The sequence below is a fragment of the Osmerus mordax genome, chromosome 21 (assembly GCF_038355195.1).
Source record: "Osmerus mordax isolate fOsmMor3 chromosome 21, fOsmMor3.pri, whole genome shotgun sequence".
NCBI classification, from domain to species: Eukaryota; Metazoa; Chordata; class Actinopteri; order Osmeriformes; family Osmeridae; genus Osmerus; species Osmerus mordax.
This window is the reverse complement of record NC_090070.1, coordinates 2,735,971-2,754,371: the sequence shown is the minus strand read 5'-3', so window position 1 is coordinate 2,754,371 and position 18,401 is coordinate 2,735,971. Positions and strand designations below refer to the sequence as shown.

The 18,401-nt window shown below is 41.3% G+C and overlaps 1 protein-coding gene across 1 annotated transcript in view; it reads left to right on the top strand.

Moving 5' to 3' along the window:
* cdc6 (cell division cycle 6 homolog (S. cerevisiae)) overlaps positions 1 to 18,401 on the top strand; it is a 45,886-nt gene that overhangs the window by 25,390 nt on the left and 2,095 nt on the right. Inside the window, exons 8-11 of the mRNA XM_067259230.1 lie at positions 3,099 to 3,199; positions 8,012 to 8,079; positions 14,632 to 14,807; positions 15,160 to 15,300. Coding sequence (XP_067115331.1) covers positions 3,099 to 3,199; positions 8,012 to 8,079; positions 14,632 to 14,807; positions 15,160 to 15,300 — 486 coding nt within the window. The remainder of the gene's footprint in view (positions 1 to 3,098; positions 3,200 to 8,011; positions 8,080 to 14,631; positions 14,808 to 15,159; positions 15,301 to 18,401) is intronic.

Genomic DNA, 18,401 nt, shown 5'->3' with positions numbered 1-18,401 from the left:
CAGTAACAACGCAAAATGCAACCATTTTGTTTGTCTAGAACCCTGCGTGGAGAAGCTGTCCCCGGTAAATTGTACTACGAGCTAGCCAACTACTAGACTACTGCTGTGTGGGAATCGCAGGAGCAAACCAGTTGAAGGGCATACAAAATACAGGATGTTGATATCACAGCCTGAAAACATAACTAGCTACATGTTTAGCACCAACATTCTGTATGTAGTGCAAAGGTTTTAAGGGTGGGAAAATAGGTAAGCTAAGTAGAGCTACCACAGCCTACTAGTTTTGCATTTCAACCACGTTTCCTGCGATAACACCAGCCTGGGGTGTATTTTTTTTGTCAGCTGTAGGAATATGCAGGTAGCAAAATGGTATTCACTTCACTTATGTACTGAACCAGACTTGTATTATTTTAATTACTGTAATATAATCCTAACCGTGCAGCGATTCTGTAACAGTGCTGCCACAGCACTGTTGTGTTACAGCGACACAACACACACGCTTAAGTTTAACTACATTATTTAATGTGACATTACGTACTGTACATTCAAGTCTTAAATTGCTTAAATGTATGTGCCATGGTGTCCTCCTATAGCCTGGTCCTAACCATACCCTCGTACATTTCATTTGTACAGAGGGTCTGGGATTGCTCCATTGACAAGAGTTAACTTCCTTGAAGGCGGGTACTCTGTTGAAGTTTAAACTTTTGGATCTGCTCAGAGCCACTCTGATCTGCCATAACCAATTGCTAGCGTTCACCTTAGCCAACTCCTTCACCACTACTGTAACGGAGCTAGCTGCCATAGCTGGAAAATCAAACTTTTCCCGAGCCCCGTGAGGAGGAGGGCCTCAACATCGTGGCCACCAACAAAACTCAGCAAGGATTGTTCTTGCTCCGGCTTTAACTTAATATTCGGCAGCGTTGCCACAACAGACCGAAATAGCTTCGCTCGCATCTTTCTCCGCCGCCATTACTGAACTACAACTCAAACTAATGCACGACATCAACGTCATCGTTCTCAGCCACTCCCTCTGTTCGCTGATTGGACAGAAAATCTTAACTCTGTACCGTGTGTGTATATATATATGAGATTAAAATAGGTTGTGTTGCCAAAGGCAAGCACACCTAATAATAAATATATACATATAAATAAATACTACAACAGGGTTTCCCTGCAACAATGTTGCTCTAAAACCTATACCTTTCAGCATTGATGGTGCCTTTCCAGATGTGCAAGCTGCCCATTCTACAAGCACTAATGCACTCCCAGCGCTGATAACAAGCCGGATGGTCCCTCTCCTCTTTAGTCAAGAGGACGCAGCGTCCAAGGTTTCCAAAAATAATTTCAATTTGTCTGACCACAGAACAGTTTAAATTAGCTTTAGCCTATAGAAGACGGCAGTGTTTCTGGCTCATGTTCACATATGGCTTCTTCTTTGCACCATAGAGCTTTAACCTGCATTTGTGGATGGCATGGCAAACTGTGTTCACAGACAATGAGTTCTGGAGGTGTTTCTGAGCCCATGCGATGACATCAGAATTTATTTTCTCCCTTGTCCTTTACAGAGATTTCTCCAGTTTTATTTTATGTAGCCTACTGTAGATGATGAGATATTCAAAGTCTTCACAATTTTACATTGAGGAACATTATTCTGACATGGTTCCACAATATGTAGAGCAATCTACATAAATTAGTATGCATTTTTATATAAAATATATAGAAATAACAGTTGTAAAATGTCAGTAACAAAACTGACCCATCTGCAAGGGACGCAAGCACACCTCACAATTTCCCACAGAAATTGTACCCATTATTATTACCGTACTTCTTTGATTAAATGCTGCAGCATGCCGAAACGTTTTTACACTTAAGCTTTCAAACAGAAAGCTGTGCAGAAAGCACTCACCAGCAGCAACAGATCTGTAGCACGTGAACTTGGGGTTGATGAAAGGTGAATTTGTTTTTAAAATTTTTATATTGTACACTTGTGATTTACTTGTGTAATAAATACTGTGTTTTAATTGAACCAATTAAATAAGTTTTCTTTGGTGCGGCGTTTAATCGAAGGTGCGTTTATTACACAATGTTAATTTTTGGTGCGCCGTTTATTTGAGGGCGGCGTTTAATCGAAGAAATACGGTATGTCTAAACTTTGACGCATTGGTGTTTATGGCAGCCCCTAGAACCGTATGGTGAAAAGTTGTGAAGTTTGGCACACATTTTCACCTAGTTTCATGTCTCCTATTTGAGCACTCTAGCACCACCAATGGGTCGAAGTTGAAGGTGTGTTTACACATGTGACTTTTGAAGCGTATGGCTAAATTTCAAACTTGAGGTGTCATTGAATTCCCTGGATCAAGATGAGTTCAACTAATGACATGGTACCGAGTTAAGATTTTCTGCCATTTGGAAACGTAATGAAAAACGTTTTTTTCGCTCCTCCTACAATTTTTGTCAAATCTTCTTCAAAATTGCCAGAGAGGATCTCCAGACTGAGCTTCACCATTACCGTATGGATTTTTGATTTTCAAAATCGTTTGTCTGGAACAGCGTATCAAATTGGACAACTAAGCCGCCAAAAAGGAAGTGAGGTCGTATCTCAGCAAATCTTTGATGGATTCACACCAAACTTGCTCTGTGTACTCGGAACCCTGTTCTGTGGATGTCTAAAATCTTTGCTGCTTACAGCTTATATTGTTAATTAGTCTAATTGTCAATATCTCAGAAAAAGGTTCCCAAATGAAAGTTTACTCACCCAAAATGAGTTTGTACACTATAAACTATGGTGTGATAAATACAGTTGTAAATAAATGCATGGCAAAAATAACAAGTGAGGGAAGAAATCCAGTTGTAATTTACCAACCAACAGCTGCATAGTCATTCAGTAGACTGATTGCAATATCTGAATGCAAGTTTCCACACCTGCCGACTCATTCTCTACTTGAATGAAGGAGTTAAGAAATTAATACTCATGTTAAAATTTGTTTAGCATATTAAACATTTCTGAATATCGTTATTATATTACTTGCATTTATGGATTTATAAATGGATGTTGACATTTTGTGGATTACTTGTGGCGCTCTTTGTTACCCTCATATTAGGTGTCAGGAGAAAAGCTGTTGGATGCATCTGCCATCCAGTTTTGTGCCAGGAAGGTGTCTGCTGTATCAGGAGATGCCAGGAAGGCTCTAGACATCTGCAGGTAACATTTAGTTTAAATACTTTTTTGTTTGTGTGTAATTGCTTTTACCATAGTCACATGAAGAAATGCATACTAAACTCAAATTAACTAACCTCTTCTCAATCCTGTCAAATTAAAAAAAACGCCTAAAATGGTAATACCCAGTAAAGTAAATTGAAAGCTGTTCTTGAACCATTTGGAGCACATGCATGATTGTGGTCTCTTTTGAAAGGTAACACTGAAGTTCTTTTGCCTCTTGTCAGGACCCCTGTAAGTCCTACTGGTTTTGAGTAATGGATGCTTGAACACAAGGAAATTTAAAGTTTTTATTTTTGCCTGGATTTTGTTTTGAAAACACATGCTGGAAGACAAAATTGGACCACAGCATGAAGCCTTACCAAGTCAAAAGTCAAATATAATACCATAAAATATTCATATTTGACCTGTTTTTCTAAGAGTACATCCAGGCGTTTTCTTTTGGAGACTCCAAAAGGACCCTTGGTAACCAAGGTCAAATACTTAGGATAGAAAAGGTATTACTTTTCATAATTGTTGTTTCTAATGAAAGGTGGTACTTAGAACTATCATATATTATAGCTAAACCCCCCAGTAGTATTGCTGAAACACAACTGAAGCATGAACACATTGGAGTGCTTTATCTGATTCACCAGGATTGACGCAGAAAAAACTCTGCTTCTGTCAGCCATTTTGTGCCTGGACTTTTACTTTGAAAGTTCCAAAGTTACCCCTAATGTTGCCTATAGACCAATTATCACCCTACGTCACACAACGTCAAGCAGGCTCAACTGCGCATGTCGGAGGCAAAAGACGAACTTCTCCTGGGTATATAGCCTAAGCCTGCACTTGGAGTGTCGATCAGGTAGATAATTATGTATCTCTGGCAACTGGATTGCAGGGCTTGACATTAACTTTTTGAGGCACTTGTCCTTTGGACAAGTACATTTGTTTCACTTGTCCATGCACAAGTCACTTTTCCCCCAAGACCTTTTAAATAGCCTGACCGAGTGAAACGGGCAAAACTAGCCTGGCTAACGGAGGTCGCTTTCTCAGGTAAATGACGAATGAAACAGGCTCGGTTAAAGAAATTCTGGCTATCTTCAGCAAGCTTGTATCTACAAAAGGGAGTCCTCCCTGACGTTTTTGGTGTGGAATGGAGTGAAATTACATTTACATTTAGTCATTTAGCAGACTTGCAGTAAGTACAGGGACATTCCCCCGAGGCAAACCAAGGACACAACGTCATTTTGGGGCATGACGGGGGATCGAACCGGCAACCTTCTGATTACTAGCCCGATTCCCTAACCGCTCAACCACCTGACTCCCTTAAATACAACATTGTGAACACACTGCCAGTGAGCGACCGGAGTCTGACTGAGGCTAACATCAAAACAGTGTAACGGGGGACGCAGTCTCACTCAGTTTTACACAAATCACAAAAATAATTGGACCAGCTGGCTAAAAGCAGAATTCCCATATGTCTTGAAAGCTGCCCTGCTTGACTTTTTTGGTGTCGAACAGCGCCCGACCTTTTTAAGTTCTTCAGGAACATTCTCTTGTTTGGACATATATTTTAGTTTGTTTATTAATATTATTTCTGTGTGTTGTTTTTAACACAACCTTAAGTTTTGTTACATATTTGTGCACATACACTATATTGCACTGTACGGGTAGCCAGTGCCTAGTCTGCGTTATTATTTTAGGCTACTCATTTCAGTTACGCACAAATATTTACTCCTAGAAGCTCACCTAGAAAAGTAATTTCATTCACTAATTTACGATTATAATTGTTTTAGATATTTGGTACTGTATTATTTGGGAACTATGATTTGTTTCGAAAGGCTGCAACTGTTAAAAACAAAAGCCATCAAAGAAATGTTGTACAATAACTAGTGGTGGACCGTTAATGCGCGCTAACGCGCTGTGACTCTTATCGGCGATAAAAAAAATATCGCCGTTAATCTATTCTCAAAGTTGGGTTGGGAGCTGGGTCACGCAAGCTACGATGACTTTCACCTTGATATTTTAGCGCGGATGTATACCTAGCCGAATTGCACTGTAGGGGGCGAGAACGAATCTTCGAACCTGTGTGTATGCCTTGTGTATGAAATTATCACATCAAACGTGACGTGCCAACATGGATGCAGCTATGAAGCCGCCTTGTTTGCTTCAGGGAAAATGTATTTTTAAGAAGCTTCCCAATGGAAACCTCGACAAGACTAAGGTTGTTTGCTCCACTATGCGGAATTTGTTTACTGTAGGAGTTCTTCCAGTCTGAAATACCACCTAAACGCAAAGCATCCCATAGCTAATGCGGAAGATGCCGGGCCAAGCACTGATGTAGCGCAGGGGAAGAGTCGTCGTCAAACTACGATGTTTGAGTGCAACCGAGGCAAGCCCGTCAGCACAGCCCTATCAGCCAAGCTAACTAATCTAATAAACAGTTAATAAACACAAGTATATCTTATTGAACATAATTTATTTTCATCACCAATTATCATAGTAGAACAGCTTTCTCAAGCAGTTTGTGATGCATTTTGGAAACAGGAGATGAGCTCCTGGTCTAATGCGCCACCTGGCTTGAGAAACCCGTTCTCAAAGACTTAGGCTACTTTTAGTCCTTATTTGCGTAGAACACTTCTGAATGCCTTCGGCGGAATTCAAATGAGCCATTTTAATCTAGATTAACGCCAAGATTACAGTGAGATTAATCTAGATAAAAAATAATAATCTATGCCCACCACTAACAATAACAATAATTTAAGAATGTTCATATGAATTTTATACATCCTAACTGTGGTGCAATAAATTAAAGCATAATTATCGTAAAACCGTGATTATTCCTCAGACTAAAATCGAACCATAAAAATCTATAATTGTTGCATCCCTAATGCACACCCATTAGATTGTTGTTTTCATCTCGGGTGATTTTACATAAATCTTTCAAACAAGGGCGATCATGTCAGCGGTGTGGAAATACTTAAAAGTTCATCAAATTTGCAGTGTTGGGTCAGCAGAAATGTCAAGAGGGTACGATGGAACATTTGTAGCTACACCCATCATGGATCACATCCCCTCAATTGAGAAAGCTCAAATTAAATGGGTAAATCCAGTTGCAGACTAAATTAAATCCATACACACATGGACAAAATTGTTGGTACCCTCCCGTTAAAGAAAAACCCACAATGGTCACTGAAATAACTTGAAACTGACAAAAGTAATAATTAAAAAAAAAATACTGAAAATTAACAAATGAAAATCCGACATTGCTTTTGAATTGTGGTTAAACAGAATCATTAAAAAAAACTAATGAAACTGGCCTGGTCAAAAATGATGGTACCCCTAGAAAAGATAAAGGGATACCATCTCAAATAATTTGAACATAGGGACATGTTAAACTAAGGTGTGTCCTTTAATTTGCATCACAGGTGTCTTCAAACTTGTAATTAGTCAGTCTGCCTATTTAAAGGGTGAAAAGTAGTCACTGTGCTGTTTGGTATCATGGTGTGTACCACACTGAACATGGACCACAGAAAGCTATGGAGAGAGTTGCCGCAGGAGATTAGAAAGAAAATTATAGACAAGCATGTTAAAGGTAAAGGCTATAAGACCATCTCAAAGCAGCTTGATGTTCCTGTGACTACAGTTGCACATATTATTCAGAAGTCTAAGGTCCACGGGACTGTAGCAAACCTCCCTACACATGGCCGCAAGAGGAACATCTATGACAAAATGAGGAGACAGATAATACGAATGGTAACCAAAGAGCCCAGAACAACTTCCAAACAGATAAGAGGTGAACTCCAAGGTCAAGGTACATCAGTGTCAGATCGCACCATCCGTCGCTGTTTGAGCCAAAGTGGACTTCCTGGAAGACGACCGAGGAGGACTCCCCTGTTGAAAGTAAATCGTAAAAAAGCGAGACTGGAATCTGCCAAAATGCATATTGACAAGCCACAAAGCTTCTGGCAGAATGTCTTTTGGACAGATGACAAAACTGGAGCTTTTTGGCAAGTCACATCAGCTCTATGTTCACAGATGCACAAATGAAGCATACAAAGAAAAGAACACTGTACCTACAGCGAAACATGGAGGAGGCTCGGTTATGTTCTGGGGCTGCTTTGCTGCATCTGGCACAGGGTGTCTTGAATCTGTGCAGGGTATGATGAAATCTCAATACTATCAAGGCATTCTGGAGAGAAATGTGCTGCCCAGTGTCAGAAAGCTTGGTCTCAGTCACAGGTCATGGGTCATCCAACTGGATAATGACCCAAAACACACAGCTAAAAACACCCAAGAATGGTTAAGAACAAAACATTGGACTATTCTGAAGTGGCCTTCTATGAGCTCTGATCTAAATCCTATTGAACATCAGTGTAAGGAGCTGTAACATGCAGTCTGGAGAAGGCATCCGTCAAACCTGAGACAGCTGGAGCAGTTTGCTCACGAGGAGTGGCTCAAAATACCTGTCGACAGGTGCAGAAGTCTGAGTTACAGAAATCGCTTGATTGCAGTGATTGCCTCAAAAGGTTGTGAAACAAACATTAAGTTATTAATTAAAAAGCAATGTCTGATTTTCATTTGTTAATTTTCAAAACATTTTTATTATTACTTTTGTCAGTTTCAAGTTATTTCAGTGACCATTGTGAGTTTTTCTTTCTTTAACGGGAGGGTACCAACAATTTTGTCCACGTGTGTATGTTGCTAAATTTTCCTGAAATAATATCAGCAATACTGTATATCAGTCTTTAAAATGATTTATTAGCCAATTTGTACTTAATTGCCAAATAGCATGACACCATATTCCTGTTACAGGAGAGCTGTTGAAATGGTGGAATCTAATGACAGAAAGGCAATGTGCAGCTCCACAGCAGGAACTAAAGGTAAGCAATTATAGCTTCAGTCATGTTCGTATAGGAGGTGTTCTTCTTACTGTTAAAAGTTAGAATTGCCTGACCCTCGAACTCAGTGGTTCTCATTCTTTTTTGCGTCAGTGCCTCCCTATCCATTATCCAGGTCCCTTACCGCCCCCCATCATTTGAAATGTAGGATAACTGTCTTGCCTCAATATTATTGTTGATTATTATTCTGTGTTCATATAATTTAAAAAGCTTGTAGTTGAATGCCAAATAGTTGGAATATCATCATCATTTTCCCAGGATGCAGAAAATCCACGTGAATGTAAAATTGTTTGTGTGAAACTGATGCAACAATTTGGAAATGTTTTATTTTTTTATTTTTTTAGTCTTGTTATTGAGCACAAAAAGCAACCAATTCCAGGAATGCGTGTGTTTGTGCAACTGAATTGTCTCGCAAACTGAACACTGTATGAGGTTGAAATGCAACAGGTATTGCTCAGGACCCAAGGACATGCAGTAAAGTTGTTAAAGTATATTTTAGGTGATTATATAAGGTGCAGCCTTTTGAACGGGCACAGTGTTTTAGCATTTATTTGCGAAGTTTGATGAACTGATTGATTTCCATAACATTCTCGAAGTTTACATTAAAAAGTTGAAGGAAAATGAGGAAGACTTGCTAAGTGGAGCAGATAATGACATGGCACTCGACTAACTTGCAGGCTGAAAGAAAGTGAATATTGATGTATTCATTTAGCTATATTAAGCTACAGTATTGCTATATTAAGCTTCAGTATTGAACTCAGCCAGTTTCTCTTCCATTCCTTGAGTTGGCCTTTCATATTGTGTGAAGCAAGGGCGTAGGTTTGGTCACAGCTTTGGTAGGGACACTTGTTTGTTCAGAATTTTTTTTATATATGTAGGTAATTGGTTCAGGTTTTATGGAGCTGTACTAGGACTACATCATCTGTACTGGACTTCTGAGCAATGAAATCATATATGGTGCATACATATGGGCATACCAATTTATAGCACCTTTTTACTATCTACAAGTATAAGTGTGAATGATGACATTCATGGGTAACATTGTCTAAACATCCCTTAAACTGCAATTTAATGCAATCTTTACCAAAATGGACAATTCAACTTCTCACCTGAACCCCTGATGCTGATTCATCACCAACCTGCTCTACATCTGTATCTTCAGGGTGCTTTTTTCCTGCACAGTAATTCAGCAATTTAATACAGACACTAACCATGCTTAGTTGACTGCTGACATTGGTCGAGATTACAGGGATAGGCATATTACTATCCAAGGGATCATATAGGCCTACTTATTATCAGTTAATATCACTGTTGAGTTGCTAGCCTGCTGGTACTAGGCTAAACTAGCACGGTCCCATTATGTGGGTAGGTTAACTTTATCATTCTGGCTTCAACAAGAACACACTGGTCGAAAGATTGCAGACACTAGGGATAGATTTAATACAAGCAAAAGTTACATGCTCTACTACACTAACAACTTTCAAAACATGTTTCCATTGTACAATTGGTGGCGATGTAAGGCTAGCAGGTTTGCACTTGTGTGTGTAGTTTTCCTACTAGCTAACTAACAACGACCTTCTTGATAGCTACTTACTCTCTGGGTGGTGAAAAAACATCTGATATCTCTCTTCTTTTTGGGTGACATTTTCGTATCTATAAAGCACAAAAGGGTCAAAAATATCAATGCTGAGACCAAACAAAATACTAATATGAGGCTTTATGATTTCCTGGCGTATTGCCAGCTCTCTTTCTGCAAGTCACGATTCACGAAGTGTTTCTGACTGCCACTTCACTCAATTAACTTAAATGACATCATCTTGTCTCGCATGCTCGAGGGCGCATTGGTTAACTTGGAAATGTATTTTTCACTTTTCTCGGCGACAAACATAGTATAGATAATAATACGAATGAGTTATGCAATAGATATTCTTTTTGAAAATTAACAAAATATTGGTGGGGACGATTGTGTCTTTCCCAAACTTTGGTCGTGACTAGTCCCTATGGTCCCTATGCAAACCTACGCCCTTGGTGTGAAGAACTGTCCCGGTTATTCAGTGAATTGTTAGGCTATTTGATTAGAAGTAGAATGTATGTTTTTTCCATCTGTTAACTAAAGAAATAGGGATTGTTGTTTTTCAATTGTTTAATTGCATTTCCTGAGACTATCCTCATTCTCAAAACAGTTATGTGAAATAATTGCAGGCCCCCCTCCAGCAGGGGGCCCCAAACTCCCAAGCCACATCGACCAGCTCTGACTGTGGGACCCCGAGGCGTTCCCAGGCCAGTGTGGACATATAATCTCCACCTAGTCCTGGGTCTTCCCTGAGGCTTCCTCCCAGCTGGACGTGCCTGAAACACCTCTGTAGGGAGGCGCCTAGGGGCATCCTTACCTGGTGCCCAAACCACCTCAACTGGCTCCTTTCAACGCAAAGGAGCAGCGGCTCTACTCCGAGCTCCTCACGGATGACTGAGCTCCTCACCCTATCTCTAAAGGAGATGCCCGCCACCCTCAAGGAAACCTATTTTGGCCACTGGTGCTCGCAACCTCATTCTTTTAGGTGAGGGTAGGAACTAAAATTGACCGGTAGATCGAGAGCTTTGCTTTCAGGCTCAGCTCTCTTTTCGTGATAACGTTGCAATACAGCGAATGCAATACCGCCCCCGCTGCCCCGATTCTCCGGCCAAACTTCCACTCCATTTTCCCCTCACTCGCGAACAAGATCTTGAGGTACTTGAACTCCTTCACTCAGGGCAAAAACTCATTCCCTACCCGGAGTAAGCACTCCTTCGGTTTCCTGCTGAGAACCATGGCTTCAGATTTAAAGGTGCTGATCCTCATCCCATCTGCTTCACACTCGACTGCAAAACGCTCCAGTGAGTGCTGAAGGTCACGGACTGATAATGACAGGAAGACCACAGCATCCGCAAAAAGCAGCGATGGAATCCCCCCTCACCCCGTACTCCCACAGCACCTCCCAGGGGATCCGGTCATACGCCTTCTCCAGATCCACAAAACGCATGTAGACCGGATGGACATACTCCCAGGCCCCCTCCAGGATCCTTGCGAGAGTGAAGATCTGATCTGTCATTCCACGACCAGAACTGAACCCACATTGATGCTCTTACATTTACATTACATTACATTTAGCAGATGCTCTTATCCAGAGCGACTTACAGTAAGTACAGGGACATTCCCCCAAGGCAAGTAGGGTGAAGTGCATTTCCCAAGGACAAGGACCCTTCTTATTAATTGCCCGATTCCCTAACCGCTCAGCCATCTGACCCCCCTCTTCAAGCCAATGTTCGACAATTGGTCGAACCCTCCTTTCCAGCACCTTAGAGTTAACTTGACCAGAGAGGCTGAGAAGTGTGATACCCCTGTAGTTGGCACACACTATCTGGTCCCCCTTTTTTAAAAGGTGCCTTAGGCGTGTCATCCATGACACCCCATCCAGCATTTCTGGTTGGATCTCATCAATCCCCGGGCCTTTGCCACAGTGTAGTTGTTTGACTACCTCAGTGACCTCTCCCAGGGAAATCTAATCTGATCCGTCTCCATCAGCCTCCGGCTCTGCCTCCATCCTAGAGGACATGGTGGGATTTAGTAACTATTCAGTGTTCCTTCCACCGCCCAAAAACCTCCTCAGTTTAGGTCAACAGCGTCCCATCTTTGCTGTACACAGCTTGGATGGTTCCCTGCATCCCCCTCCTGAGGTGGCGGACGGTTTTCCAGAAGCACCTTGGTGCAGACCGAAAGTCCTTCTCCATATCTTCTCCGAACTTCTCCCACACCCACTGCTTTGCCTTCTCACAGCAGAAGCCGCAGCCTGTTGGGCCTGTCGGTACCTTGCAGCTGCTTCCGGAGACCTCCCGGACAATATATCCCGGAAGGCCTATTTCTTCAGTCGGACGGTTTCCCTGACCACCAGTGTCCAGTGTTCGAGGGTTACCGCCCCTTGAAGCACCTAAGACCTTGAGGCCGTAGTTCTCCACCGCGGCTTCAGCAATGGAGGCTTTGAACATTGCCCACTCCAGTTCAATGCCCCCAACATCCGCAGGGATGCCTGAGAAACACCGCCGAAGGTGTGAGTTGAAGATCTCGCGGACAGGGGCCTCCTCCAAACATTCCCAGTTCATCGGCACTTCTCGCTTGGGCTTACCAGGTCTGTCCAGAGTCTTCTCCCACCCCCTGACTCACCACCAGATGGTGATCGGTTGACAGCTCAGCCCCGCTATTCACCTGAGTGTCCCAAAAAACAATACCATCCACGCAAAAGTATCTAACACTCAATGTTCACCACGTGTCAAAACAGTCAGTTGCTACAACGTCACCAAAAGTATAGAACTTTCTGATCATTGCGTAAACCCTGGCACTCATAGGCCTGTCACAATAATTAGTTTATTGATTTGTGCACTATATGGACGTTACCTATGTAAATTTTGCAGACCTCAATACACGTGCATGTTTGTTTACTATCAAACTATAATTCTAGGAATCTCTGTCTGTGTGTTCAAGTTTTTTTGGTGGCACTATTGCCCAGAACCCAAGGATGTGCGGTGACATTGTTTGGATTATTTAAATATATCTTAATTACGCAACGTATGAAGGTGAAATGCATTTTGCATTACTGAAAATTCTTGTAGTGTTAATCTGAAACTGCCTGATAACACCACAATGTATAGTTGAAACCACAGTATACACATATTCTCCATGTTACATAGTTGACCTTTTTATTTATTTTTTCATACTAGTTTAACATTTTAAGTGGTTTTGAGACCACAATTAATCTGCAATTGTTATAATACAATGGGTTTGAACATTCACATACTGTATTACGTAAAGTTTTTACATTTGACATGGAAATACCTGATAGTGTCCTCTTTCTTTACAATGAATGTCATGTAAAGAAATGTAATGTCATGTGGGGAGTCAGGTGGCTGTGGGGAGTCAGGTGGCTGAGCGGTTAGAGAATCGGGCTAGTAATCAGAAGGTCGCTGGTTCGATTCCCGGCCGTGTCAAATGACGTTGTGTCCTTGGGCAAGGCACTTCACCCTACTTGCCTCGGAGGAATGTCCCTGTACTTACTGTAAGTCGCTCTGGATAAGAGCGTTTGCTAAATGACTAAATGTAAATGTAAAAACAAAAAAAAAGTTACAAAAAAGACTCATGTCTGCTTTATTGGATTTTATAGGGTTTTGGATGAATACCCCATATCTGATGGCTCTGAGATTACTGATTTCATATCAGATGTGTAGTAGCCACATGAATGAGTTATTTCCATGAATTTGTTATTTCCAGTGCTTTGTCCTTATGCGGCTCACCAGTATTTCAGCCACTCTCCCTAACTACAGGATCCCTAACTTTCGAGCCCTAAATTGTGTATCCCATTTGTTGAATAAAGGCATCTGCAGTTGAATAGAATTGTCTTAAAGAATGCTAAGACATAATGATAAACTACGGCTCAGGAACTAAATGAGATGAATGATAACAAAAAATGCATATTTTTGTTAATAAAAGCAATTATAAACTACATTTTACAAAGGTTTAAGAGTTGAAACTAAATTGGCATTTGGAGTAACAAAAGAAAATGTTGTGGTTGAATAGTGTTGACATCGTTACCTCGTATTATAAAAAAGCAGATTCAACTTATGAAAAACCTTTGGAAAACTAGGATCTTGACTGATTAGGTTAGGGTTAAGTCACCCTAACCCAGTCATTTTGTACCCTTAGGACAAGGGGAGTGTACAGAATGTTAAGACAACACGAGTGTTAAATTATAGCACCTCCATCCTGAAATGTCTTCACTGGCTCCCTGTCCCATTCAGAATTGAATATAAGGTCTCCCTCCTCACCCACCAGTGCCTTCACGGACATGCCCCCCTTTACCTACAGGAACTCCTCACCCCCCAGACTTCCTCACGCAGCCTCGGGTCTGCAACCACAAACACCCTTAAAGCCCCCAGAACCAAACTCTGCAGCGTGTGCGCAGCATCTGCTGCTCCGAGGCTGTGGAACTCCTGACCACCTTAGGGCCCCTCAGACTACAGATGTTTTTAAACGAAACCTAAAAACATATAATAAAAAAAAAGGCTTTTGACTAAATGTATTTTATAGGTTTTGCTTTTAACTATTTATTGACCTTGATCTTTTTAAATTAATTATACATTTTTTACTTTGATAATTTTTTATTTGCTTTATTATATGCTCTGTAGCCCTGAGATTGCTTTAATGTAAAGTGCAATACAAATAAAATGTATTATTATTATAAATTTTTCATGTAATGTTTCATAACACAAGTTTAGAATTATTACCATATGTAAAATAGGTACATTTACCCACACGCAATCATGCCAGAAGAGGTGATTCCTGTTGAAGGTTTTTCATGCATTTAAGCATTTTGAATTTAGGTGGGGACAGGTACTCTGAATGGCAGTCAATTAGAAATATTTTGAAAATTGCATAAGTGCTTTGGACATGTCCCAAGTCTACATGGTTAACTCCCCTCTCTCCTCCCCTCAATTTATTCTCCTCAGTGTCTTGTGCTGGCGTGCCTCAGGTGGCACGTGTGCTGTCAGAGGTTTATGGGGACCGCATGACCACCTCTGTGAATGGTGAGGGGGAGAGCATCCCCTTGCAGCAGAAATTGCTTGTGTGTTGCCTTCTACTGCTCACATACAATGGCAAGACCAAGGAAATGCCACTGGGCAAGGTAAGGGACATTAATGTGTAATGGGGCTGATGACACAAGGCACATCAGCCACAGGTGATCTTAAGTTGAGGGAGTCAGGTGGCTGAGCGGTTAGGGAATCGGACTAGTAAATAGAAGGTTGCCGGTTCGATTCCCCGCCGTGCAAAAGATGACGTTGTGTCCTTGGGCAAGGCACTTCACCCTACTTGCCTCGGGGGAATGTCCCTGTACTTACTGTACGTCGCTCTGGATAAGAGCGTCTGCTAAATGACTAAATGTAAATGTAAGTTGCAGGCTTGAGGAAAGAACAAGGCATTAGTTGAGTTAGTGAGTTTAATGAAGGAAAAACTAACCTGTCCCTTTTAATCTTTAGCTTCATGAGGTGTACAGTCGCCTGTGTGACCAGAGACAGGTCGCAAGTGTGGGTCAGGGCGAATGCCTCTCTCTGTGCAGTCTACTTGAGAGCCGAGGTATCTTTGGTCTTAAGAAGGCGAAGGAGGCTCGTCTCACCAAGGTAACAATAACTGAACTTTTGCTATTGTCAACTTTTCTTACAATTGTACCAAACACTTTTGTTTATGTGTATTTTGTAGGGGTGTAACAATATATTTTGGCACAATCAGGGCTCTACAGTGCGGCCATTTTACTCGCATATGCGAGTAAAAATATGTGTGCAAGCATGGAAAAGTATTAGCGAGCAAGTTTTAACCATAGACATACAGTCTGTTTTTAACCTATTGCAGCGGTCAGTTACGTGAAAAGAGATGATGGAACCTGAAAATGCTCAAACCATTATTTTCAACAGGAAACGTTTATTCCCAATTTTTTTTGAGAGATTTCAACTACTAATAATCGTGACTCAGATAAACCTCATAGGCTGCGTCTTGCGATAGCCTACTGCATCTGTCCTGCACTGTAACAGCCTGGCTAGCGATCTAGCTAGCTAACCTTCACACCCAGGCCCTCATGTATGTACATTTGCAAACGTAAAGTTATCAGCGCCATGTCCAACCCGCAGAAACCACACGCTGTGATTTTTTTTATTTTTTTACGTCGTATTTACCAAACCTGCAGTTCATTGGGTAATCAGCGTCTTCCTCTGCCCACTATACCGTAAATTGTGAGCACTCAATATAATGGGACTCCTTCTCTCTTTCTATCATGGATCAGCTACCAAAGTCAAAACAGCGAAAACAAAGATTTAGCACTTTACGCCTACCCTCCCATCTCTTTATGGGAAACGCCCACTTTCCCCTTGACCCTCCCGTGCATATGCATGACACATAAAAGCGCAATTTGCCATTTTCAATTTGTCTGCGCTTTTACCTCAGTGCGGCATGTTTGTACATACCTCCCCATGCTTTTACGCGCACGTTGCGAAACAAATACGCCTGAAGTGGGCGCAAAAGCGTTAGTACGAGGCCCTCAGTGTGAACAAAAGAACTAAGCAAACTAACATCCAACACTACACATACCAAAATAAACACAAGTTCAACAATAGAAACTTAAACAATGCTTCCGTCAACAAAATTAACCCCCCAACTGAGTCCCCTTCTGTCCTACCGCAAGCCATGCTGAAAACCAAGAGCGCAGTTGCGACCCTACATGAACACTGGTGCGAATAAACTACATTTCCCATTAATGAGTAGTTTGAACCCATCCACCACAGAGGACCTCATTCGGATCAGTACAGATGTGCCCTCCCTGGAAATGTTTGATGCCTGTAAATGTGCTGAAAACTGGAAAAAGATCAAGACTCCCATGCTACAAAGCTTTGCCAAGCCAGTCAGTTTGAAAAAATGTTACCATGAATACAAAAAAGTAATAAATGAATATGTAATGAATAAATAAGTAACCAATCCTGTTTTTCACTTGGGGACACATGTGCTCCAGCAAAAAAAGTTAGCGTAGAGCCCTGACAATATATCGCGATGCAAACATTTTACAATATGTATCGTAGAGTTATGGCAATATTTTTACAATATGATGTCCGGTTTATCCTATTGGTTGAGCTACCAGCCGTCAACCTACTCATTCACCACTGCATTCACAGAAATTGCTTGAACTGAGTTAACTAAGTTGTATGTACAACAAAGTTATTCAGTGTTTCCCAACGTCCTCCTGCCCTCCTAAAAGTATGACAAATATATAACTACAGAGGGTACCATTTCTGGGGGAATTGTAGGGTGTGCTTGCTTGCGTCGGTTGCAAATGGGTCAGTTTATTAACTGTAATTTTTACAACTGATCAGTTGTAGTATGCATTTTTGTATAAAATATACAGATTGCATAGATTTAAAAGCATACATTTGTTGCTGCTCATTTACAATTCAAAATACTAAAAGTGAAGTGTAGAATGAAACGGTTGTCTTCTGATTTCCCCTGCAAGAGGGAATAGTGATAGCCTCAGTTGAAAAGTTGTATCAACCGAAGATATTGTTGGGCAATCCGGTGTAAAAAAAATCCTAATTCTATGACTTAAACGTCACCTTAAGTTTTTCCCTTCTAGTGATATTTTCAAGCATACTCATATTGCATTCATTCCTTAGGAATGAATTTGAAACAAGCTGAACCCCCTTTGATACAAGCTATTCAAACAACGTTGTCACCGGCAGTATTTCAGATGGAATCGCGATTCAAACAGTACCATTTGCTAACTGAAAATATGCCCCCAAAAATGTAAATAAGCTTGACATTTATTTTGGGGGAATTGGTTAATTCAAAAGAAGTTTGCTGGAAGCGATCATTGTCAGTAACAAAGCCAAGTGCGACCATTTGGTCTCAGTCTAGAGTCCTGCGTGGAGAAGCTGACCCTGGTAAATTGTGCTACGAGCAAGCTAGCCTAGCTGCAGGTGCTAGGTAAACTTGACTGAGGGGCAGGGTTGCCAAGTCTGTGTGACAAAACCAGCCCAATGGCCAATCAAAACTAGCCCAAAACCAGCCCAACGGCCAATAAAACCAGCCCAAAAACCAGCCCAATATCGGAACTCAAAATATGCCCCTGCAATATACACTGCTTTTAAAGTCCAACTGCATTGCTATCATTGCCAAATGTATTGTAATATCTACAAAGTAACACCAAATGTTTAGTATGCCAGCATTAAAAGCAGTTTTCAGGAGGTTTTCTCAGGAGACTGAGAGCATTAGGCACGTGTGCACACGCACAGTGTGTGTGTGTATGAGGGCTTGTCCCATGTCAATGTGTGTACGTGCTGATCTGGATTCAGTTTGGTAGGATTTGGGTATAAATAATTGCATTTAAAATATGGATTTTTAAGAAATTCATGTAATTTGCTTGCAAAATAGGTCTACCCGAACCAGCGGACAAAAAATTAAACCTGCGGCAACACTTCAAAAGTAGCCCAATTCCACGGGAAAACCGCGGACCTGGCAACACTGCTGAGGGGATTGTTTGAATGCGCAGGAAATGAAAAACGGTTCTGTATGTATATTTGAGTCTACACATTTGTGGATATAGCCCTACGTTTCATCTATATGGAAACAGATTATGAGGTCGAATGCATTAAATGAACGAAAACGGGACACAATTTCCACTAACTGTCCATATCTTGTTAGTGCTGCAGACGGGAGGGAAATGCCCATGCAAGCTAGCTAA